The sequence below is a fragment of the Numida meleagris genome, chromosome 17, assembly GCF_002078875.1.
Source record: "Numida meleagris isolate 19003 breed g44 Domestic line chromosome 17, NumMel1.0, whole genome shotgun sequence".
NCBI classification, from domain to species: domain Eukaryota; kingdom Metazoa; phylum Chordata; class Aves; order Galliformes; family Numididae; genus Numida; species Numida meleagris.
Window position 1 is genome coordinate 3,683,347 of NC_034425.1, and position 22,038 is coordinate 3,705,384.

General features: G+C 50.9%; 4 protein-coding genes across 13 annotated transcripts in view; 3 read left to right on the forward strand and 1 right to left on the reverse strand.

Annotated features, from left to right (window-relative positions):
• SRSF2 (serine and arginine rich splicing factor 2) lies at positions 281-4,271 on the forward strand. Of its 8 annotated transcripts, none has more exons than XR_002443869.1 (5): positions 281-440; positions 628-1,022; positions 1,332-2,080; positions 2,736-2,847; positions 3,336-4,271. XR_002443869.1 is itself a non-coding variant. In XM_021415034.1 (4 exons), exons 2-3 carry the CDS (start codon positions 661-663, stop codon positions 1,633-1,635), a joined length of 666 nt encoding a protein of 221 aa, XP_021270709.1. In that variant the 5' UTR covers positions 281-440; positions 628-660; the 3' UTR covers positions 1,636-1,642; positions 1,977-4,271. The 8 variants fall into 8 exon arrangements, 3 of the variants coding, with proteins under 3 accessions (XP_021270709.1, XP_021270710.1, XP_021270708.1); XR_002443870.1 differs by having other exon boundaries at positions 1,332-1,642; positions 1,977-2,080; positions 2,736-4,271; XR_002443871.1 differs by having other exon boundaries at positions 1,332-1,642.
• METTL23 (methyltransferase like 23) lies at positions 4,579-6,709 on the reverse strand. Its single transcript, XM_021415032.1, has 5 exons — positions 6,426-6,709; positions 6,243-6,347; positions 5,668-5,905; positions 5,241-5,325; positions 4,579-4,922 (listed from the first exon to the last, which is right to left on the reverse strand). Exons 1-5 carry the CDS (start codon positions 6,525-6,527, stop codon positions 4,754-4,756), a joined length of 699 nt encoding a protein of 232 aa, XP_021270707.1. The 5' UTR covers positions 6,528-6,709; the 3' UTR covers positions 4,579-4,753.
• On the forward strand, positions 6,806-18,680 carry JMJD6 (arginine demethylase and lysine hydroxylase). Its single transcript, XM_021415023.1, has 7 exons — positions 6,806-7,047; positions 7,928-8,316; positions 10,672-10,958; positions 12,253-12,388; positions 12,502-12,640; positions 13,328-13,455; positions 14,904-18,680. The coding sequence occupies exons 1-7, from the start codon at positions 6,919-6,921 to the stop codon at positions 14,938-14,940; spliced, it is 1,245 nt and encodes a 414-aa protein (XP_021270698.1). The 5' UTR covers positions 6,806-6,918; the 3' UTR covers positions 14,941-18,680.
• The window catches only part of MXRA7 (matrix remodeling associated 7), a 20,709-nt gene continuing 19,937 nt past the window's right edge, over positions 21,267-22,038 (forward strand). Inside the window, exon 1 of one of the 3 annotated variants that reach the window (XM_021415028.1) lies at positions 21,267-21,829. In XM_021415028.1, coding sequence (XP_021270703.1) covers positions 21,377-21,829 — 453 coding nt within the window. In that variant the 5' untranslated portion in view covers positions 21,267-21,376. The remainder of the gene's footprint in view (positions 21,830-22,038) is intronic. The other 2 variants (XM_021415031.1, XM_021415030.1) reach the window with 2 other exon arrangements.

Genomic DNA, 22,038 nt, shown 5'->3' on the forward strand with positions numbered 1-22,038 from the left:
GGTTTGCCTGGGGTTTTTTGTGTTTTTTTTTTTGCCGTTTTCAACATATGGTGTTCAAAATTTCCCCCGCCTCCGCCGATCGCTTCCGGGTCACGGCAGAGCCGCCTCAACGGTCACTTTTAAGCGAGCTCAAGCCGTTAATTTAGATACCTATGTACCACACAACCTGCCAAGCCGCCGCCGAGAACCGCGGTCAGGAATTAAAAAAAAAAAGCTGTGCTAAACGCTACGTCCTCACTTCCGGCCCGCGGCCCCCGAGCCCCGCCGCGCGCGCCAGCAGCGCTTTCACTTCCGGGGCAGCGGCGGCCATTTTGTGGCGTTAAGTAGGCGCGCGCGGGCGGCGCCCCGCTCATTTCCTCGCGGCCGCGGGCAGGGCAGGTGGTCTCAGCGCTGCGTCTCCGTTGCGGCCTTAGGCCTCGTCCTTTTCTCAGAGCCCGAAGGTGGGTGCCTGCTCCTTCCCTCCCCGGCAAGGATCCTGCGGCTTTTCCCTATGCCCTGTAGCTCTCCTCCTTTCTGGACTCTGCGCGGCCTCCGCTCCGGCGCTCCTCCTCCCGTTTGAGGCGCTTCCCGCTCCGGGCCGCGCCGCCTCCAAATTCGCCTCCCTTTCCTCGGGTTTCTTCTCCTTAGCCGCCGCCGCCCCTTGGGGGGCTACCGCCCGCCATGAGCTACGGGCGCCCTCCGCCAGACGTGGAGGGCATGACGTCCCTCAAGGTAGACAACCTGACCTACCGGACGTCCCCGGACACGCTCCGGAGGGTTTTCGAGAAGTACGGCCGCGTGGGCGACGTCTACATCCCCCGGGACCGCTACACCAAGGAGAGCCGCGGGTTCGCTTTCGTCCGTTTTCACGACAAACGCGACGCCGAAGACGCGATGGACGCCATGGACGGGGCCGTGCTGGATGGCCGCGAGCTCCGCGTGCAGATGGCCCGCTACGGCCGCCCCCCAGACTCTCACCACAGCCGCCGCGGCCCTCCGCCCCGCCGCTACGGGAGCAGCGGTTACGGCCGTCGCAGCCGCAGGTGAGTGCTCGGAGAGGAGGAGGAGGGAGACGGGCTCCGCTCGCACGGCGCAGCCGCTTGTCTGTTTTTAGCTTTCCGAGGGTGTTTCTGGGCGGGCAGGGAGCCGTGGAAGCACGTGGAGTTGTCCCGCAGCAGCCCTAGCCCCCGGCCACTCGCTCTGAACAATGGCGCCCTCTTAATGCTCATTTTCTCGCCCACGTGGGGCCCATTCCGCCCTCCCTGTCCCGGAGTAGTAGTGCGGACCGTTGCACCGCCTGCGTTCCTCTTCTAACGCTTTTTTTTTTTCCTCCCGCTCCTTTTTCGTTTTAGCCCGAGGAGACGCCGCCGCAGCCGATCGAGAAGCAGGAGCCGCTCTCGGTCCCGCAGCCGATCTCGTTACAGCCGGTCCAAATCCCGCTCTCGCACACGCTCCCGGTCTCGCTCCACCTCGAAGTCCAGATCCGCCAGGAGATCCAAGTCAAAGTCCTCATCTGTCTCCAGATCTCGGTCCAGGTCAAGATCTCGGTCCAGATCTAGGAGCCCTCCACCTGCTTCAAAGAGGGAATCCAACTCCAGATCCAGGTCTAAGAGCCCTCCCAAGTCTCCGGAAGAGGAAGGAGCTGTGTCCTCCTAGGAAAATGGTAATGTACCTCGGGATCAGCACACCTTGCATGTTACTTTATTGTAGCACTTAAGCGGGGTGTTGGGTAGTTCGTAGTATTAATAGCTTGAACCAAGTGGATCCTAGTGGGGCACGTTGTTAGCTGTTTGTTGTTTTTTTTTTCTTGAGCAGTGCTTTTTGGTTATCGGTTTAGGGAAATTAATACCGAAGGGCTTTCTGCACAGAAAATTTTCATGTTTTGTTGAGAGATTAATGGTTTGGTTTTTATTAAAATATTGTATGAGACACAACCTATGATGAAAATGACTATTTCTTACTGTATTTATCCAACATCTGCATTTTCCCCTTTAAAGCTGCGGTCTCCTGTTTGCTAAAAGAATATTGGCCAGTATTGCAGATTTTAACTGATTTGGCTGATCCTCCAGGGACCAGTTTCTGTGGGCGTGTATTGGAGCAGGTTTGTCTTTAAATGTTAAAGATACACTATCCTTTTATAATGGAATGGAAGATCGGTTCAGTGGCCGTTGTACTGACTGGAGGTAACTGTTCTAGCAAAGTGGCAAATTCGTTGCAATGAAAAAACTGCGGAAACTAGTTTTTCCTCAAGTTGTCAACCTGAAGAGGCTCCTAAGGATAACACTGGGTGGGGAAAGGATAGTGTGTCTTTAACCCATTCAAACTGTTTGGTCCTCTTTTTTAAAAGGAAAGGGCCTAAGCTAGCTCTGAAGGTAGATAATTGTAGCAACTAGTGACACTTTGTTTTGACCGTTAATTAGTTTAGTTAAGCCTTTAACAAGAAGTATTAGTTTTATAACTTTAATTAAACTTTCAATAATTGATTGTGGAACAGGCTGAATTCAAGTTAAAAGTGGTTTGATGGGCAGCCTGGCGTTTATTCCTTGTAACAAAATCCTTTCACAGAACTTTACATTTGGCCTCTGAATTAAAAACAACACATGGGGGGAGGTGGAACACCATGGTAATGCCCAAAACTTTTAAGAAATTAGGCAAAGCCAGTTGAAACACAACTAGAAATAATACCTGAAGTCATCCACGCAGCGGAGAAGAAACGAGATAGAAACCTAGCTGAATTTTTCTTTCTTCAAATCTAGATGCATCAGATAAATGAGAATCTACATAAAGGACGCCTTTGGGGGGAAAGGATCGCTTGAGTCTACAGTCCATTGGAGAGACCCCTGGCATGAGCAACCAGCTGTTGAAAAGGTTATTTTGTAACATTTTGTCTAACTTTTTACTTGTTTAAGTTGCGCCTCAAGTGGCAGATTTTACATTTTATGTGCCATTTTGTTGCTGTTATTCAAATTTCTTGTAATTTAGTGAAGTGAACGACTACCGATTTCATTATTGGCTTGGATATTTGAGGTAAAACTTCATTTCTGTTTATATAGTGCTGACTTTCATTTGAAATTAAACAGATGGTAACTTGCTGCCTCAAGTTTCATACTGAGGAAATAATGCAGCTCTTATATGCTGAGTAGCTGTCAAAAAGTATTCTCAATTTTTGTCTTCATTCCTTAAATAAAATTCTGAAAAGCTTCAATTTGAAATTTACTGTAAATGCTTTTTTACTTTGAATTCAAATAGTATCTTCAAATTGGTAGAAATCTTTTCAGGTGACAGTTGATATTTGAAAGGATTGTTTTTATCAGACTCAATTCTAATCTCTTCTCTTATGTATTTTTGTGCACTAGGCGCAGTTGTGTAGCAGTTGAGTAATGCTGGTTAGCTGTTAAGGTGGCGTGTTGCAGTGCAGAGTGCTTGGCTGTTTCCTGTTTTCTCCTGATTGCTCCTGTGTAACGATGCCTTGTCGTGCAGAAACAAATGGCTGTCCAGTTAATTAAAATGCCTGACAACTGCACTTCCAATCACCCGGGCCTTGCATAAAAATAACGGAGCATACAGTGAGCACATCTAGCTGATGGTATACACACCTTATTTTTTCCAGAATGGTAAATCTTGCCAACATGCATATATGAACTTATATTTGAGAAATGTAATGTTAAGAAAGAAATGGTTCATTCCTCTGTAAGTACTGATTGGTGTATCTTTTGCTTAAGACATCTTGTACTATACCCACTGTCTCTGTAGTTAATATTAAACATTTTTCTGTGTTAACTTTTCTCAACTTAATGTCTGAGTCAGCTTATTTTTAGCTTGAAAAGATTTCTGCAATTATACTGTCAATGTTTAACTTCTATATAGTAACAGAATGCATTCTCCTGCTTCTTAATTTTATCCACTGGGGTTGCTTTTAAATTACTACGGGCAGACTTGCTGGTATTGTGACTAACCCAAATGCTGTATGAATAGTATTGCACACCAGACTCTATAAACACAAAACTGGGTCTGTTGGATGTAATGGAGGATACACACTGAGCAGTACTAATTGCATTTGCTGTGTGCTTGTTTTGACTCAACAGGCTGCTGCTTGATGGTAGCTCATCTTAGTGATCATTCATTTCTTGATTTTTTTTTTTGGATACCAAATGGATTGTAATGTCAATCATCACATGTCAAGGGTTATTGTAATGCCTTGTAAACTTTATGCATGTATGTTAAATGGAAATGGAAACATCTGAATACTTGCAGTCTGGCTTGACCAGGGATTAAAAGTGCTTTTCTACAAACTGAGGAGTTTCTGTGTTCCAGGACTGCGTGTCTAGCAGTAGTCTGCATAGATTCAATTACAGGGGCTGGATTTTGTATAAGAACCTTTGGGAAAGAGCTTCAGTACTAGGATCCCAATCTTAAGGGATACTTTTTTTTATCTTGAAAGAGTGTGGTTAACTTTTCTTCATAGCTGAAGTTGTGAATTCAGGTTGGATCTTGTGGATTGTCAGGTTGTTAAGCTATGTTGTGTAGTGGCTTACATAATGGAAATGGGTCTCTGAAGCATTACTTGGTCTTTGGGAAAGAGGACAGATTACTCAAAAGTTAGTTACACAAATGAACAGCTTTATTTTTACAGTGCATGTTTTAAGAAGTACTGCTATGGGGATCTGCTTTCCAAAACACACGTGTGAGGTTTGCTGTAAGTCAGACTGTTTCCTGCAGATCCATGCTAAAATTAAGTATAACCTTTGTAATGGAACCGGCAAGTGGAATAAACTTAAGTACCATCTGATCTTGCTAGTGAGATGATCATCATTTCAATTGTGTGTCTGCTGGGTAGAGAAGAGCTGGCCAAGTGTTCTTTGTCTGCACTGAACGAATGTAATGGAATGTGGGTGCTCTTCAGTTTCCATTTGTAGAGCAAAGCTTCAATAGACCAGTCAGCACTGAGGGGAGGAAACAGGTCAGTGTGTGAAAATGCAATCCAGGTTTGTAACTTATGCAGTGATTCAACAGGGACTCACCAAACTTTTATATGACATCCTGCAAAACTGAGTTTGTAACGGTTCTCTAGTCAACAATAAATCTGTGGTTAGCTGTTTTTGTCTGATATTCCTAGGATTTATTGGCTATGACCAGCCTGATTCACAATCTTGAGAGTAGCTTTGGAATCAGTACACTTGTGTGTGTCTGAGAAGTTAACATTCTTAAATATAAATAAACAGGATTTAAGATTGGAGTCTTAAATGTGGAAAAAAATTTACCTTCGGACTTGGTAAGTAGTCCAGAACTGAGCATGCGGGTTCTTTTCCAATAAGAAGTAAACTGTAGTTAAAATATCTTCAAAGTCTGCATAGATGAGGGGAGATTTGAGCAATCTTGGTTAGTTTCTAGATTCTAAATACATTTAAACATGCCTGCTTATAAGAAATGCGAGTTGAAAATCAATGTAAGGCCAGCTGCATCTGTGGGAGAGACTCGAAAGCATGGCCTTAAGCAGTCAGCTAATTGCTCCATTCCCATTTGCTTATCTTCCAGAGGTATTGATAGGATAGCTTTAGCACTAGAGTTACTGCAAGAATAAAAAGCTCAGTAACTAGCACTATAGAAATGTTTTTTTCTTAACAATGTTGGTAAATTGAGTCTTTGCAGTTTGTCTCAAGTCAGAGGTCCCTGAAAGATTTAACGTACCTTTCGGGTCAAAAAAGACATCAGATCCTAAGATTATGTCTACAGGAGCAAGAGAGAGCAGCTCTGGAGATATCCGACCCCAGGTGATGCCTATGATGGGTACATGGGGTAGGTGGTTCATCAAGCAGCTCTTCTGAGAGATTTCCAGGCACTGGGGCAGTTCCTCGCTGTCGGACAGTATCACCTGAGCACCGCACTTGGCAGCTACTATTCCGGGTAGGCTCACACCTGCACCGATCTGAAATGACAGGAGGAAGCTGGGAGGGTAGAGGGCAGGATACCGTGTGGTCACAGTGTGCCCTGCCAGCCCTGAGGGCCGGGGAACGTGCACCCTGGAGTTGAATGGAAGTAGTTCCTCCACGGAAGGGTGGGTTAGATATGCAGATGTCCGAACTTAGTGAAGCAGGGCTCGTGCTATGAGGGCAGGTAGTGCATGAACTGCACAACGTGTTTCTATGTGTTTGTGAGCCTGCAGTTCCCTGCTACCTCTGCCCAAGCTGCCCTGGAACAAGAAGGGCTGAGCTGTGGTACAGACCTGAGGGCCTGGCTGTGACAGTGAGAAGTGAGCACGTTACCTCCAGCACTCTGCGGCCGGGCAGGGTTCTCCTGTGCCACCACACGTACTGAGCCAGCACTACGGCGCAGGGCCACGCGTACATGCCATACTGCGGGTCCAGCACCTGAAACACACGGGTGTGCTGCTGTGACTCCGTGCCCAGACGCTCCCTGCCCTTCCCTTCCCCCGCTCCGGGCCGTACCTCGGGAATGCGCAGCGCCAGCACCGCGCGCTCCTCTCCTCCCGCCGTGTCCCCCACGAAGCGGTACCGTCGCACGGCGCACCGCCGCCGCGGCTCCCCCATGCCCGCGCCTCTCAGCTGGCCAATCACAGGCGGCAACGTGTGGCGCCAGGCCCCGACCGCCAATCAGAGCTTTCTCCTGGTATGACGTCACGCGGAGCGCCGCGGGGCCGTCCGGGCGCCGCTCGGTGCTCACGCTGTGCCCGCGCTGGGTCCCTGGGGACCGTCGCACCGCCCTTCCCAACATGGCGGCCGCGCCGCTTCCCCGCTTTGACCAATCAGCGCAGGGGGGCGGGCGTAGCGTGGCGGAAGGCGCCCGGGCGGAGTGCCAATGGGAGCGCGGCGGGGGCGGGGTTTCGGCGGCGGCGGCGGCAAGGGGGTGAAATTTCTCGAAGGTGCGGCGGGGCCGGGGAGCGGGGACGTGGGTCGGGTGCAGCGGGTCCTTGGTGCCGCCATGAATCACAAGAGCAAGAAGCGGATCCGCGAGGCGAAGCGCAGCGCCCGGCCCGAGCTGAAGGACTCGCTGGACTGGACCCGTCACAACTACTGCGAGACCTTCCCGCTCAGTCCCGCTGCCTGCAAGGTGCGGCTCGGCCTGGGGGGGGTGCGGGGTCCTGAGGGGTGGGGGCTGGGGAGGAGAGGGGAGGGAAGAGGGTACTGGGGAATGGGAGGGCTGAGAGGAATGGGGGGTCTGAGGGCAGTTGAGGAGGTGTGAGGTGAATTGGGAGCCTCTTAGGAGGGGCTGTGGAGAATGGGGAGCCCTGAGGGGAATTGAGGCTTGTGAGAGGGGCGATAGGCTGAGGGGAAGGGGAGAGAACAGAGAGAAGCCGGGGGGGGCCGGAGGGGAGCGGAAGGCCTGAGGGGAGGTGCGGGTGCTGAGCGGAATGGGGGGGCCCTGAGGGCAATAAGGGGTCTTGGGGGGGTTGGGGGGCTCTGGGAGGAGCGGGAGGCCGCCTGAGGAGAACTGGGGAGCTGAGAGGAGTGGGGGGCAACGGGGAGGGAGATCCTGAGGAGAGCGGGGTGAGGCTGAGGGGGTGAAGGGGTGTGGGTGAAGTGTTCCATGGAGAGCAGAGCAGAGGCCCATGTCACCTCCGAGGGGTGCTGGCCTGGAACGCCATGGAAGAGGGGATCCGTGGTGAGGAGAAACCCCTTGGAACCTTCCCTGGGTGCTGAGGGACCCAAGGGAGCGTGGCAGCTGGGGGTATGGACAGGGTTGTCCTCGCCATGCTGGGGACGGTGCCAAACGCAGCCTGAGCCGGGCGGTGTGACTGCTGCATGCTGCGAGCAGGGTGCAAGAAGTAGGGCTGCAGCCTCAGGGAGCTTAAAATAACACGCAGGCACTTTGATACCCTCGTGGTGCATGGAGCAAAGCCCAAGTGTGGAGTGCTTCTGCGCTGGTTTAGAGCATGGCTCTGGGACGTTTGTCCTAATATCTGTTCTGTGTTCCCCTCTTGGTTTCACAGGATAATGTGGAGAGGGCGGATGCACTCCAGCTAACGGTGGAGGAGTTTGTTGAGCGTTATGAAAAGCCGTACAAGCCCGTAGTCCTGCTGAACGCCCAGGTGGGCTGGTCTGCCCAGGAGAAGTGGACTCTGGAACGGCTGAAACGCAAGTACAGGAACCAGAAGTTCAAATGTGGGGAGGACAATGATGGTTATTCTGTGAAGATGAAGATGAAATACTACATTGAGTACATGGAAACCACGCGTGATGACAGCCCACTGTACATTTTTGACAGCAGTTATGGAGAGCATCCCAAGCGCAGGAAACTCCTGGAGGACTACAAAGTACCCAAGTTCTTCACTGATGATCTGTTTCAGTATGCAGGGGAGAAACGAAGGCCCCCTTACAGGTACGGTACATTGGCAACAGCATAAAACAAGGTATTTTCCATGTCGTTGGTTATTCCAAAATAAATTGCTTTGTGTAAAACAAAGCGGTAGTTCTGTGTTAGCTATTCTGAAATGTGTGTAGGCCTTTAACCCAGAAGAAGGGAAGAACGGATTTGTACATCAAGATTTCTCATTCTGTCCCCAGTCTAGTTACCAGTTTGCTTTTTAATTTTTCTTCTGTGTTTTAAGTGAATGCCAAGTGCTTGAAAGTTACGAAGATTAATTTCCTGCCGTGTGTGAAACGCCTTCTGGCTTTCAGATTCAAAATGCCTCAAGACTTGCTCTTGGGTTTTGCTGGCTTCTGTACAGTATGGGGTTTTATTTAATTATGAGTCAGTCCTTCTAAGGTAAAGATCTTAAGCTAGATTACTCTGAAGTGTGGAGACTATTTCTTAGCTCCCCTTCAGATGACGATGGTATTGCACAATCCTTTTGGATCTGTGTAGTCTTCAAACTTTTTTTTTTTTCATCTGATTTGAAGTAGATGGAGATTGCATTTGATCCCTGAAATGAAATGCAGCACCCTTATATATTGGCTCCTAGGTACAAAAGTGTATTCTATTTGCATTAATACAATGCTTTCTAGTGCTATGAGAATAAGATGTAATTAAAGTCTTTACAGCCACATGATAATTGCTAGAGAGTGACTTGCCCTTTGAGTGACGTGAGGCTCTGTTCTGTTTTTTTTTTTTTCTTTAATGGAATAGGACAAATATTGAATAAAGTACTAACAAATAATAGCTCAATTGTGTTTTCAGGATATTTTTACAGAGTTGTAGCAGAACCTTTTTACCATTAACTTCTTAGAAGTACCTGCAATGCTGTGATCAAACGCAAAAGCACAGCGGGTGTAGTCTCTGTAAGTCTCCACTAGTAACTGAAATACACTGACAGAACTAGGAATCCTTTATCAAAGTTACAAGTAAATTAGATAATCTAGCTGTGACTCACACTGATATTTCTTTGCCCTGCATCCTCCACGCCCACAGGCATGTGCTGAACTCCTTGCTTGTGATCGTAGCCTTCTTGCACTTTGTTCTGGAAAAAGTGGGTTTGTTGGAGGCTGCTCTCATTTTTCTGAGAGATGAGTGATGCGATAGGGGACCACTGCTGCCTCCTGGAGTTTTCATCACAATACAACTGTGGATGGAGAGGATTCTGTAGTTTAATAGCTTAACTGAAAATTCAACTAGGAGCTACGCTTTCTAATCTTAGGATGAAGGTGTGTACATCTTGTTTTTCATGGCTGCTTCTCAAAGTAGGAAGTGCACAACTTGATGATGAAACGTGAAGTCTAGTCATTGGAGCTAGCAAACAATACTTGGAAACCAGCTTAATTTACACCTGTGTTGGAAAGGGGAGGTGGAGAGTTTTGTGACTTGGAATATTCTCTGACCCCTTGAACTCCTCATGCTGGGTGTCATGTGCCTGTCAGCCACACGGTGGAGGGGTCTTGGTGGGAGAAGGCTCAGATTCATGGTGCTTTAGTTTCCTCCTTCTAAACAAATATTGTCTTTTTTTTTTTTCCTTTGTGGCTATAAGCTGCCTGATTCAATCTGTTTTACCTGGTGTAAGAATGCTCTTGCGCTGCTGCGGAGCAAAGTGAAGTTGCTGTTGCATTTAAATATCTGTAGCAGCTAAACTTCTCTATCAGGAGAGACAAGCTTTACAAATTGGGAGTGAGAATATACACACCAAATCTTGAACAGAGGATAATCCCCATCTAGTTGAATGTTGGAATAAAAAGCCTGTTGTAGATGAACAGAAGGCATAGAAGGGAGCCCAAGTTGCATAACTTCACTCTACTCCTTACTTGTGTTGCCTTCTGTTTGTTCCTCATTGTTCTTTGCTTCTTGGTTCCATTTATGAGTTGCAAGTTTTAGAAAAACAGGCAATTAGGAGAATCCTCCTGCATGGTAAGAGCCCTGGTGCAGACCACTGTGACTTTGTCACGTTCATAAACATTGCTGCAAAAATAGGAACACTTCGACCCTGAGGTCAGTATGTATTTTGTTGAAGAACTGTTTCTGTTTCATAGCTGCGTTTCATTTTGAAGAGCTGTCCTCGCTGTCTTGGCTCACGGTCCTTCCTGTCACAGTTCATGTTGGTTTTTAGGTTAAATCCACATCCCATCATTTGCTGTAGTACGAGCCTAACAATCTCACGAAGATGAACGGAGAAAGGAATCGAGGTGACTACCTTGGTTTCTAACCAGATGACAAATGAACAGCTATAACTGTCGATCTATGTGTGAAGAAATGAGAAAGCAGCTGCTTGCTTGCTCTGTGACTGAAGGGATTTTTCCTGCCATGCAGGTGGTTTGTGATGGGCCCGCCTCGTTCTGGGACAGGAATTCACATCGACCCCTTGGGAACGAGCGCGTGGAACGCCTTAGTCCAGGGACACAAGCGTTGGTGCCTGTTCCCCACCAGCACTCCCAGGGAGCTGATCAAAGTGACACGGGAGGAGGGAGGGAACCAGCAGGATGAAGCTATCACGTGGTTCAACGTCATATATCCCAGGACGCAGCTTCCCACCTGGCCCCCCGAATTCAAACCCCTGGAAATCTTGCAGAAGCCAGGCGAGACTGTTTTTGTACCAGGTACGTAGAAACCTCTCCAGAGAGCAAATGTGGCGGAGAGAAGGGTGTTTTTAACGTGTCTTAGAAAGAGGGAGTGTTTCAGATTTGTTACGGCTCATCTTTCACCAAAGAAACTTCTCTGAGGTGTTTTAGAAGGGCTTTCTTTGCACTGCTCGGTTATTTCTGGCTGTCCTGACATGCAGATGGCCTGTAGCGTGGGATTGCATGCGGTACGGGTGGCAAAACAAACGAGTCTTGAGTTTCACAGTCATAGGAGTGTGATCCTGAACGACATTAATTTAATAGGAAAGCATCAAAGGCGGAAAAATAAATAAATAAAGCGGAGTATTTCAGTATTAGTAACTCTCAGACCCCAAAACTGTTTGAGTTTATATACACCACAGCGTATTCACCAGTGAATTTTGTAGCCTGGGTAGTCTGACTGCACGAGGATTTTTCTTGGCTGAAGGAAGAGAACTACTTAAAGTCACTGACGCATTCCACCCACTTTGCTGTGGTTAGGTTTAATCTCAAAATCAAAAGCCAAAGAAAGATGAGAAGGGCATCCTTGTTGCACAACCCCTTTCTGATACGTGTGCCCACTCTAACTGGGAGTTGAGGTGGCCAGTGGGTAGCACGGGTGAGTTCAGAGCCTGGAGTCTGACCTCTGAATCTTGCATCACGGCACGTAGCTTCCATCCGCGTCTCTGTAGCACAGCTGATCTCATGTCTGAGGGGTGCCTTGTGGCTGTCTTGGCACTCAGTAGTGACTCCTCAGCGTGGCTTCTGTTAGGATTCTGTAGCTGTCAATTTCCATTAAACTGTTTCCTTAGCCTTTTTCTGAGGTTACAAGTGGGTGGTAAGAACATCGCTGTCTATTCTTAGCCTGTGCGGGGAAACAATTTGCATCTATTTTTAAATGAAAGGTTGGTCTGTAATCACAAGAACCTTGCTAATTCAGCGTGGAAAGTGTTCTCTGGCTTGACAGAGGGGGTCTGTGTGCAGACCGGGTTACAATGGCTCGTGCTATTAAATAGGCTGTCAGCAGCCAGTGCTGTCAGCTCAGATCCTCAGTACTGCTCGTGAGCTGGATAATTTGGCCAGGGCATTTTGCAGCGTTCTGTAACGAGAACCTGCAGAGGAGTGGAATGAATTCTGAAATAAGGCTGAGGAAAGAAGGTCTGGTGGGAGGCTCACCTGGGTTCGGGGGACGAGGTCTGGTTTCCAGCTCCGCTATGGGACAGAGATGCGTGGCAGTTCTCAAATGTGCCTGCAGCTGTGTAGCCAGCAGTGGTCACGGGTGCTGTGTTTGTAGGTGGCTGGTGGCACGTAGTTCTCAATCTGGACACAACGATCGCCATCACACAGAACTTTGCCAGCTGTACCAACTTCCCTGTGGTGTGGCACAAGACGGTGAGAGGGAGACCCAAACTGTCCCGGAAGTGGTACAGGTAAGAGTTTCAATCACTTTCTTTTCATATTGCCTATAGAAAACAATAAAACTGTCTGATTACGTGTAGTGTAACTGTTCAAAGACTGATGCTGAAATCTGAACTGTATTTAGGATCTTAAAGCAGGAGCATCCTGACTTGGCAGCACTGGCTGATTCAGTTGACCTGCAGGAATCTACTGGCATTGCTTCTGATAGCTCTAGTGATTCTTCCAGTTCCTCAAGTTCGAGCTCTTCCGACTCTGATTCAGAGGTAATGTCTTTTCTTGTCTTTTACTGTAGTAGGGAATCCATATTCTGTACTTACAACTTTTTGTGTACGCAATTGTGTCATCTTTAATCATAATCAGTGTGCTAAGATTCAAGAAATTAATGGAAAGCAATTAAAAAAAAAAAGTGGTGACGTGGTGAATGAATCAGTGGTCCAAGAAGGTTTTGTTTGCTGAAATCCATCTCTATCACTATATTAATTTGTCTTTAGTCTATTTTTATCTAATATATAAATCTGTCTCTCGTTCTACCATGCCATGCTTGTATAAAATGGTGGCAAGTTGGATGGTTTTCAAATGGGGAGGGGAAACGAGGTGCAGAGTGGAGGTGATCCCTTACAACATGGGACTGCTCTAAGTGCCTGATGTGGTGCAAGGGTTCAGAAAGTGCTGCCTGCCCTTAAAACACAAAACCTGGATGCTTCTGGGAGCCGGAATGGGCGCATCCGTTGTCTTGCCACAAACCTACTTAAGTCTGTGACCAAATCTTAAAATATGCTTGTTTGTGGCTTTTAATCATTTACTTTAAATTGGATTTCACGTGTTTAATCTGAGCTGGTGTTGAAGTGTGATTGTTCAGAATTGCTGAGGTAGCTTTTGTGGTGCATTCCACGAGCACAAACAGTTCTGTAGGTGTCTCTGAATTCTGGTTCCGTCTCTCCATGCTTCAGTGTGACTCTGGCTCCGAGACAGAGGGGATGATGCACCGGAGGAAAAAGAGGAGGACGTGCAGCATGATGGGGAATGGTGATACAACTTCCCAGGACGACTGCGTGAGCAAAGAGCGCAGCTCCTCCAGGTGACTGATGGCAACTGCTTTCCATTAAAACGAGGAGGAGACAGTACAGGGCAGAGCTGAGATAGGGCAGTTCCTCAGGCTAGAGGAATGGAGAGCATTATTCCATAAGAACATGAAGCAGTTGGCCAGTGGTTTTGATTACTCTGAACTGAAAACTAAGATTCATAATATTGAAAAAAAGAAAGTTATAAATTTTAAATTACTTTCCTAGTTCTATTTTTAATAGAGAAGATATTTATATATTTTTTTTTAAATGGGAGAGGTAGAATATTTTAACTGTGATCTTTAGAGAGCGCACACAGAGAGTGAGCAGTTAGAGATGAGGAATGATCAGGCCAGGCTCAGATTTGGATGTCTTGTCCAAACCAAACCTTCAAGCAGTTGTATGTTTTCTCTTCTTACTGCCTGGATTACTTCAGTCTGCCGCACTGCTTTGTCTGTTAAAGGCAACATTCAACCAAAATCTATGATGTCTGTGTTTACTTTTGTTTTAAAAAAAAAAAGAAAGAAAGAAAGAATGCCAACTTCTCATTGCTCAAGCTGGATGGAGAGAGTATTAACGCTGCAGAACCAAGAACGTGTATTGTTTGGGATAAAATTAATGTGGAAGTTCTCTGGAGTTGCTAGGTTATAAATGGGAAGTCACTGGGAGGTGGTGCTGCAGGGCTGAACAAACGAGTTTTTGCTAAACGAAGATTTCTCTTTCTCGTATAGAAGAGACCTGCCAAATTGTGTAAGCAAATTCCTCATGGTTTGGTAAACCAACGCTGCTGTATTAGCTGCGTGGTTCCTTTACTGAGCTATGGGATGCTCCACGTTTGGTGTGGTGACATAGTGTGTGATCTGCTGAACAAGGTGTGCAGCAGGAATTTACCCAGGAAAGTCCAGATATCTGTTCTATAGCCAGTGTTATGCCTGAGCTCGTTAGGATGCTGCCTCAAGACCAGTTTTCTCCTGTATCTATTGCTATTCACCTGCTGTGATACATTGCTCTCCTACTGGCAGGAGTCAGCTGGTTGAGGCACTGTCAAATACCCTTGGAGCAGCCAGCTGTGACATCAGGCAGGCAACGAGCAGCAGGATACAACAAACCATAACACAGACCCTGTTACAAAAAAAAAAAAAAAAAGCTGTAAAACACCCAGCCCCTGTGTGCAGATCACTTCAGATTTTGCAAAAATGAGCACCTTGCCTAGAACCAGCTCTGTCCACGATTCCCTGTTCTCCTTCCTGTGTGTTGGTTGCTCCTCTCTGTGAGGGTGGGTGGCATTTTGGCTCCAGCAGTTCAATGATTTACTTGATAGAAACAGCTTTAAACGTCAAATCTTACCTCGTGTGCGCAAGGTGGGAAGTGTAAGCATCCAGTTAGCCTGCACGCTGTGACTTACAGCCCAGGCTGAGGGGAAGTGCTACAGCTGATGATGGGCAGTTGTTCCTTTTTTTGACAGGATTAGGGAATCTTGTGGAGGCCGCAGTTACCCCTGAGAGATAACAGCACCCACCCAGAGGCAGCTGCCGATCGGAGCTCCGCTAGCAGCCGGCCAGCTCTGTGCTACCCCCTTCTGCTCCTGCTCCTCACAATCCTTTTTTGTCACTTTTCTTCGATCCCAACATCAGTCTTCATTACGTGCTGTTGAAGGTTGGCTCCTTACTAACTGAAAGGGGAACGCCCCGACTACATTTCTCGTGCAATGCTTTGTCCCCTCTGCGCCCCGAGTGAGTGCACTAATAACCCATCTTTGGGTACGGACATGCCAAGTATTTAATGGTTTGTGTAACTGGCGAGGAAGACAACGGTCAGTTTTTAAAGAACTTTTTAAAACCAGCAGGTAAATCTGGAAACCTGCCTTGCTTTGACACTGTCATATGTTTACATGTTGTCCTGTACACTTGAGGAAAGGAACACCAGCCCTCCTGGCCCAGCGAATGTCAGCGGATCTCGCACCGGTTTCAGGCAGCGGAGGTGGGATGAATGCTCCAAGCACTGAAGCAACTTCAGTGGGGGTGACCACCTACCTGAAGCATCTTCTGTGGTCTTATCCTGCACGTACGCATCTGAAGTGCATCCTGTTAACCAGCCACGATCCATTTACTTCTGCTCTGCGTAGTAACAAAGATGCACTAGCACCTTGCCGTAGGAATCTCGATGGAGCCAGAGAGTCCTGGAGTTTCTTGCACAGCAAAAAAAACATGGGGGAAAGTCAGCATTTGCCAGTAATGACACTCCTTTAGGTGTAGGTGTGATGCTTAGCACTGGGCAGCAACTGACAAAGTCTGACTCTTACATAGCAACAACGGTTGCTGGGCTTTAAGTACTGAGCAGTTGTGGGGCCGTGGACTTGTTCAGGCCAGTGCGGTTCACGTGTGTAAATGGCTTTTCTTTGAGGCCGTGGGTTCCGAAATTTATAGAACATACAGTGCCAATTTTAAAGGACTGGGAGGGGGGCATATCGATGTTGGATGCTTTATAAAAATGAAATGTGATGTTTTAAGTCTGTGTAGGTGCATTTGTATTATGGCGGGTAAAGCTCTCATCCCCAAGGGATCTGTAGGATCTGCTGTTCCTTTCGCAGGGGCTTGTGCTGGTAGTGTCAGCAAAGAGGTCTGTGCTGCTGGAGGCGTGCTGCAAGGAAGCAGTGCTTCTATTCTACCTGCACAGTGCAGCCAGGAGCTGGCTGTGTTGGGATGCTTCCTTGAGTGCTCTCCTGAGGCCCAGGAGGTGGCATTCCATCTCACATCAGCCGTTCTTCTTTGAGAGAGGGAGGTTGGAAGCAGAAGTGGTGTGCGTGTACTAATCCTGCAATAACGCCCAGAACTGGTAGCTGAATTAAAAAGCAGATTGGCAGCCTTAACTGTGACTTCTGTTGTATCTGCTGGGTTTGATGGAAGCCGGAACGTTGTCTGGATTTTATTTATTTGAACCCTGTCTCTTTCCTGTTTTAACACTCTCTCCCTCTTGGAGATTGGGCTGTGTCCTGTTGTGCAAGGGAACCCGAACTACATTAGTCAGGAACTCAGCTTCTGAAACTCCTGTACCAGTCAGTTCATGTAGGAGCAGTGTGTTGGTGAGGAGGGAGAGAAGCTTTGTTGGTGTATTCCTTAGCTGTCCAGACTCCTGAATTTCCTATGGTAGCCACATGTAAGTGAACACGGACATGCCCACTCTATAGAGCGCTGCAGATTATTCCAGAAGATTACTTCACTTGAAGAAAACTTCCATAACTACTGGTGTTTCTGCCTAGGGTTGCCTTTTTTTTTTCCTGCTCAATCGAACGGCCCAGGACTCTGCACAACCCACGTAGTCCTCAGAGAGAGCGAGCTGCAGCTGCTGCCTGTGGAAGAACGGAGGGGCAGGAGTTCTGCCAAGCTGCAGAAGCCTGATGTCTGTCACGGTGAGAGGAGCCCTTCATAGCAGCTGTGCTGTGTTTGAGGAGGCTGCCTGCCCTCTTTGCTGCTGGCCGGTTGCTTTGTGAGGAAGATGGTGCACGCTGCAGCCTGCTGATGTGTTCGGTGTGCACGGTTCAGCTTTGCCATCTTAAATCTTACGCATGCTTGGGAGGCCGAGCACCGCGCCAGGAGAGCCGTGCCTGCTCCACCAGAAGCACAGCAGGGAGGACCCACGGTGCAGAGCGTTCTGTTCCTTCGTGCCTATGAACTCTCCGTGGGGTGAGATAAAGCAGTTTCCATCTGAAGGCTGCGTTCATGAGACGTCCCTTACGGAAGTGAACCACGAGCATCGTGATTCCTGCAGCACCGCGCTGACTTCTCCACGAGCGCTCTGTGATAGGAAGCAGAGGTGTGTCTGCATCAGCTGCCTGGGAACTGACACTCCTGGCATCTCCAGTTCTTCCTCCCCCAGGCTCTTGCCTCAGCCAAGTTGGTGAGCTTCTGCCTTTGTTAAGATGGGGAAATACCTACCTCACAGGGGTGTTGTGAGGCTGAAATGTGATTACTGTGTAAGATGCTCTGACATCCTTCTCCCAAGTGTGTTCCAGAAACACTGAGTGAGCTGAGGCTTCCTAACCAGGCGTTAGCTTTTCCTAGCAGCAACATTCGGGATGTTGTGCAGCACTTTTGGCCACGTGGTGTTCTCTGGTGGGCCTTCCAGAACTGCTGTGTGGTACGTAAATGGAGGCAGAATGAGGCTTTTTGTCCGGCCAGGATTTAACATTTGGCATTTCGTCACTTGCTCTAAGCAGGAGGTTCTGCTATTTCGCTAGATCAGGATTTAAAAATACTAACAAATGAACTGGATAAGTTAACTCTTATCAGGGCGTCGGCCTCGCTGGCCTTACAGGAGGAAGGGGATGTTCCCCAGGCCCCTTCCGTGCCAGAGCATCACGTTATGAGCTGCTCCCATTGTGCCTCGATCCGTGCGTGTGGGAGCCTGGCTGGGGAGCTCCCGTGTGCTCTCACTTCTCCAGACTTGTGCTCCTTGCAGCATCGATGCCCCTCCTAACCCCACTGCTTCCGCGTACTGTAGAGCCATGGATGTAGCAGACCCAGCGAGCCCCTCGTTTCTCCGAGCCCTGCAGCGCAGCACTGCTCTGCCTCAGCCCCCACGCTCAGCCTGCTCCGTGCTGGTTGGAACTGGGCTTCCCGGACACGTGATGCTGTTGTGCCTGCTCTTGCCAAAGGGAAGGGAGCTGGGAGCTCAGGTCCCCAATGCAGGCTGGTCTGCTCTGAGGGTTTGGGTGTAAATGAATCCCCCTCAGAGCCGCGGGCTCAGAGCCGCGGCCATTGCTCAGCACCTGCTGCTGCACAAGTGCTCGGGGCAGGTGATGCTGAGGAGGCGCTGGCACACAAACCTCCCTCCCCTTTCCAGCTTGGATGGGCTGGCTCCGCTTTGTCTTCTCAGTTACATGAAGCCTCTCCACGTGCTTGGAAGGAAGACAGCAACCTCTTTTATAGCAAACCTGGAGCCTTTTCCTCCTCGAATCCCCAGCCATCGTGGGGCAGAAAGCAAGACTGCTGCCTGAATGAGCCGAAATGCCCGTGTGGGCTAATGCAATAGAAATACATATTGTAACAAGGATTTGGGCATTCCCCTTCTTAAGGGGGGAAGGAAAAAGCGTGCAGATCCATGCAGCAGTCTGTGCCAGCCCCCAGCCCCGCCACTGCCATCAGCTGCTTTTATCCAGCAGAGCTGGGATACTCTTCATCGTCTCGTTTGAATGATTGTGGTTTTGCTTTTTATTTTAAATAAAATCAATTATTTTGCATTCTCCTGTTGCTAGCTTTTTTTTTTTTTTTTTTCCTTTAATACCCTTTGTAGTTACGACCCGCAGGTACACCCCTCTTCCCTGAGCTCCGGTCGTGCTGCGGGATGCCCCGGGGAGCCGTGCGGTGCAGTGGGACGAGGACATTGCGTGGCTGAGCTTCGCTGGAACCAGGAGCTGGAGGTAAATCAGCAGCAGCCTGCGGGCTCCTGGCACATTGATGGAAACAGATCGCAGAACGGAGCGCGTTGAAGAGCCGGTGGTTTTGTGCCAGCAAACAGCGAGGGTTTTCATTTCTGCATAGTCCTCTGGGCTTCCCCTTTCCGAGCGCTGGGCTGAGCGCTCTCCCCGCGGGCTGGGTGTGAGCTGCGGACGGTTCTGTCTGCTTTGCGGTGCCCTGCGCCGTCACTGAGCCCTGGGCTCCCTGGGCTCCTCCCTGCTGGGCGTTTACAAGATGCGGTGTGTGAGTTCTGGCGGCTGGGAGCAGCCCGGAGCTGTGGAATTGTCTTTAGGAGAGGTGATGCCGTGTGCTGCCGGCCGGAGCACGATTCCATCGTCGATCCCATCGTTCTTCCCCGTGCGCGGATATCGCCGGCGCCTCCTTCAGCGCCGCCCTGCCCTTGTCGTTAGGACTCGGTTCATTCTCGTTTACCCGTCTTCCTTCTTGTGACGGTTGTGACCTAACGCTTGATTTGCACGCGGACAGCAGCGCGCTGAGCCGCTCCGTGCTGCGGGGCACCCAGCGCCACGTGGCTGGGGGGGGAGAGCAGAGGCTGGGGGGGGTGCGCTGATGTGAAGCAGGGAGCCCGCTTTGCAGGGGGGTTGGACTCGATCATCTCTAGAGGTCCCTTCCAGCCCATGCAGTTCTGCAGGGGCCTGGCAGCGGGTGAAGGCACGCAGACAAGCTCTTGGTCCTGTCTTCAGTAGCATCCCCTTTCAGCTGGGCCGGGCACATCCATCACCACCCCGCTGCTGCCTCGGCGCTCCCGGGGAGCTGCCCGTTGTGCTCAGCCCGTTACAGCGGAGGGGCGATGCTGCCCGAGCGGTTATCACCGCTCCCTCCTCAATCCTCCTTTGTCGGCAGAGCTCTTGCAGCTGCCCCTGCCCCCCCCCTCCTCCCCCCCCAACACACACACACCGGGGGCTGCGTCAAAGCGGCTTTTGTGCGCGGCCCTTACACAGCCGTGCGCTGCTGCAGCGCGGGGCTCCTCCCGGGAGAGGGCAGCGCGGTCCCGGTTCGGCCGCAGCGCTCCATCCCGCTCCGGGCGCTCGATTTCGGCCCTGGGTTCCTGTGCGTGGCAACGGCCTCCGAGCTAGGGCAGTGGGAGCGCAGTGCTGGTGAAGGAAAGCGGGATGTCCTGGTTGGTGATGGTTCCGGCACCCATCCTGGCACACGGCCTCGGCCTGGGGCTCTTTGCTCCTGCTCTGGTCCTGTCGATGCTCCTTTGTGCGGGGCCAGGGCCGCTGCTGCGTGCCTCGTGCTTCTGTGTCACCTCCCTCTGGCAAGTCAGGCGTGCGCGGAAGTTTGAGCTTAAGAACGCGTTTGGAAAGGACCCAGTGCCCCCAGCAGGGTGCTGAGCCCAACCACTGCGCTGCGCACAGCTGCTGCCCGGTGCTGAGCTCCAGGGCCGCTCCGATGCTCAGAGCCCACAAAAGGCAGAGGGGGAGGTAAGGGGAAGATAAGCAGCGTGGCCGATTGTTACTAAGAATACAATGATCCATACGCAAACAGTCGCTTGATAGGATTACCAATAAGGACACGAGGCAGCGAGGATCATGGCCCCCGCTTCCTTCCTCCCGCCCCGGGGCTTTAATCCGTCTTTCTTTTGTTTTCAGCTGGTCAATACAAATATTCTGCTCCCAGAGAGCTCTGCGAAGCCTTTTCCCTTGTGGAAGCGCTGCGGGCACGCTCCCGTGTCTGCTCCCACTGCGTGCAGAGAGCTCGGCGCTGCCTTTACCCCGGCGTAGTTTAGGTCTTCTGATCTCAGAGCGCTTCGTGGAGCGGTGGCTAATCCTCCGGGGGGGGGCAGGGCTGGGCGGCAGCCCCTGGCCGGGCTTGTGCCGGCTCCGAGCTGCCCAGTCCTTGGGCACTGCTGTTTGCAGTCCCTCGGTGCACCTCGCTGTGTTACTCCTGTAACCCTGACACTCTCGGCACCCATTCACCTGATGGCGGTGACAACGGTTGGTGCCATCCACCGCTGTGTACCCAAGACAGGGATCAAGTGTTCCAAGGATATCGCCTCGGTACCGTGGTTGTCACCTGGTTGCCGTGGTTACCACCTGACTATGCTGGGTACCACCCGCAGCTCCCAGGTACCTCCTGGTTGCCATGGTTACCGTCCTGCTATCCTGGGTACCACCTGCAGCTCCTGGAGCAAGTGGGGCGATGCTCTGGGGTTTGACATCGATGCTCCATGCCGGGGACAGCCTGCCCGTGCGATGCCAGCTCCCACCAAGGTGTGAGCGCACATCGAGCGTCGCACGGAGCCCGGCTGGCCCCCCCAGCCCGCCCTCGAAGAGCCCGTCCCGCCCGGAGCGGCGTTCCCCCCCATCCGTGGGGCAGGCTCGGGGCTGGGCGGGGAGGGGAAGGGGCCGGGGCTGTGGGCAGGGCCGAGGGAGATGACGCCGAGTGAAGGCTGCTGAGAGCCTGCCCAGCCCCGCTGCAGGCCGAGCGGGTGGCCGCGCACTCGGGCTCCGGCAGCATGGACGTGGCCGTGGACCTGTACCTGGCCGTCCCGCTGCTCTTCACCGTCCTGGCCATCGTCCTCGCCTCCGTCTTTGTGAAGCTGCGGAGCGGCGAGGGGCAGCGGGCGGCGGAGCGGCAGCCGGAGCCGGGCAGAGAGGAGCCGGGCAAAGCGGAGCCGGGCAAAGCGGAGCCGGGCTCGGCCGCCGGGAGCGAAGCGGAGCCGCAGGGAGCGACCGAGGGGCCGGGGGGAGAGGGGAGCCGGGTGCCGGTGGAGGAGGTCGGGGCGGGCGACGAGGGGAAGGAGAAGGAGAAGGTGGAGGAGAAAGAAGAGAAGGAGAAGGAGGCGGCCGTGGCTGAGCAGAGATCCGCGGCCGAACGGAGCCCCGAGAGCATCCCCCAGCCGCCGCCTGCCGCCGAACACCGGGAGCAGCAGCAGCAGCAGCAGGAGGAGGAGGAGGAAGAGAGCAAGGTAAGGGGAGGGGAGGCTTGAGAGAAGCCGAATGGCGTGTGGGGGGGCTGCACGCTCTTTTCCCAGGAGCTGCTCCGGGTGCTGGGGGTGCGTGCGCTTTTTCTGTCCCCCCTCTTTTTGTGGGTTGCAGCAAACCGTCCCCCTGCAGCATGAGGATGCCCAACCGCTGTCCTTGCAGCCGCAGGGAGGTCTACCCCCCTCCCCCCCCC

What these genes read in the sequence shown, in the direction of transcription:
- SRSF2 (XM_021415033.1), top strand. Translation starts at nt 661, where the DNA reads ATGAGCTACGGGCGCCCTCCGCCAGACGTGGAGGGCATGACGTCCCTC. An exon ending in TACGGCCGTCGCAGCCGCAG is followed by an intron (nt 1,023 to 1,331) that starts GTGAGTGCTCGG and finishes TTTTCGTTTTAG; the next exon opens with CCCGAGGAGACGCCGCCGCA.
- METTL23 (XM_021415032.1), bottom strand. Translation starts at nt 6,527, where the DNA reads ATGGGGGAGCCGCGGCGGCGGTGCGCCGTGCGACGGTACCGCTTCGTG. An exon ending in CCGGCCGCAGAGTGCTGGAG is followed by an intron (nt 5,906 to 6,242) that starts GTAACGTGCTCA and finishes CTGTCATTTCAG; the next exon opens with ATCGGTGCAGGTGTGAGCCT. An exon ending in TGTCTTTTTTGACCCGAAAG is followed by an intron (nt 5,326 to 5,667) that starts GTACGTTAAATC and finishes TCATCTATGCAG; the next exon opens with ACTTTGAAGATATTTTAACT.
- JMJD6 (XM_021415023.1), top strand. Translation starts at nt 6,919, where the DNA reads ATGAATCACAAGAGCAAGAAGCGGATCCGCGAGGCGAAGCGCAGCGCC. An exon ending in TCAGTCCCGCTGCCTGCAAG is followed by an intron (nt 7,048 to 7,927) that starts GTGCGGCTCGGC and finishes TTGGTTTCACAG; the next exon opens with GATAATGTGGAGAGGGCGGA. An exon ending in CTGTCCCGGAAGTGGTACAG is followed by an intron (nt 12,389 to 12,501) that starts GTAAGAGTTTCA and finishes AACTGTATTTAG; the next exon opens with GATCTTAAAGCAGGAGCATC.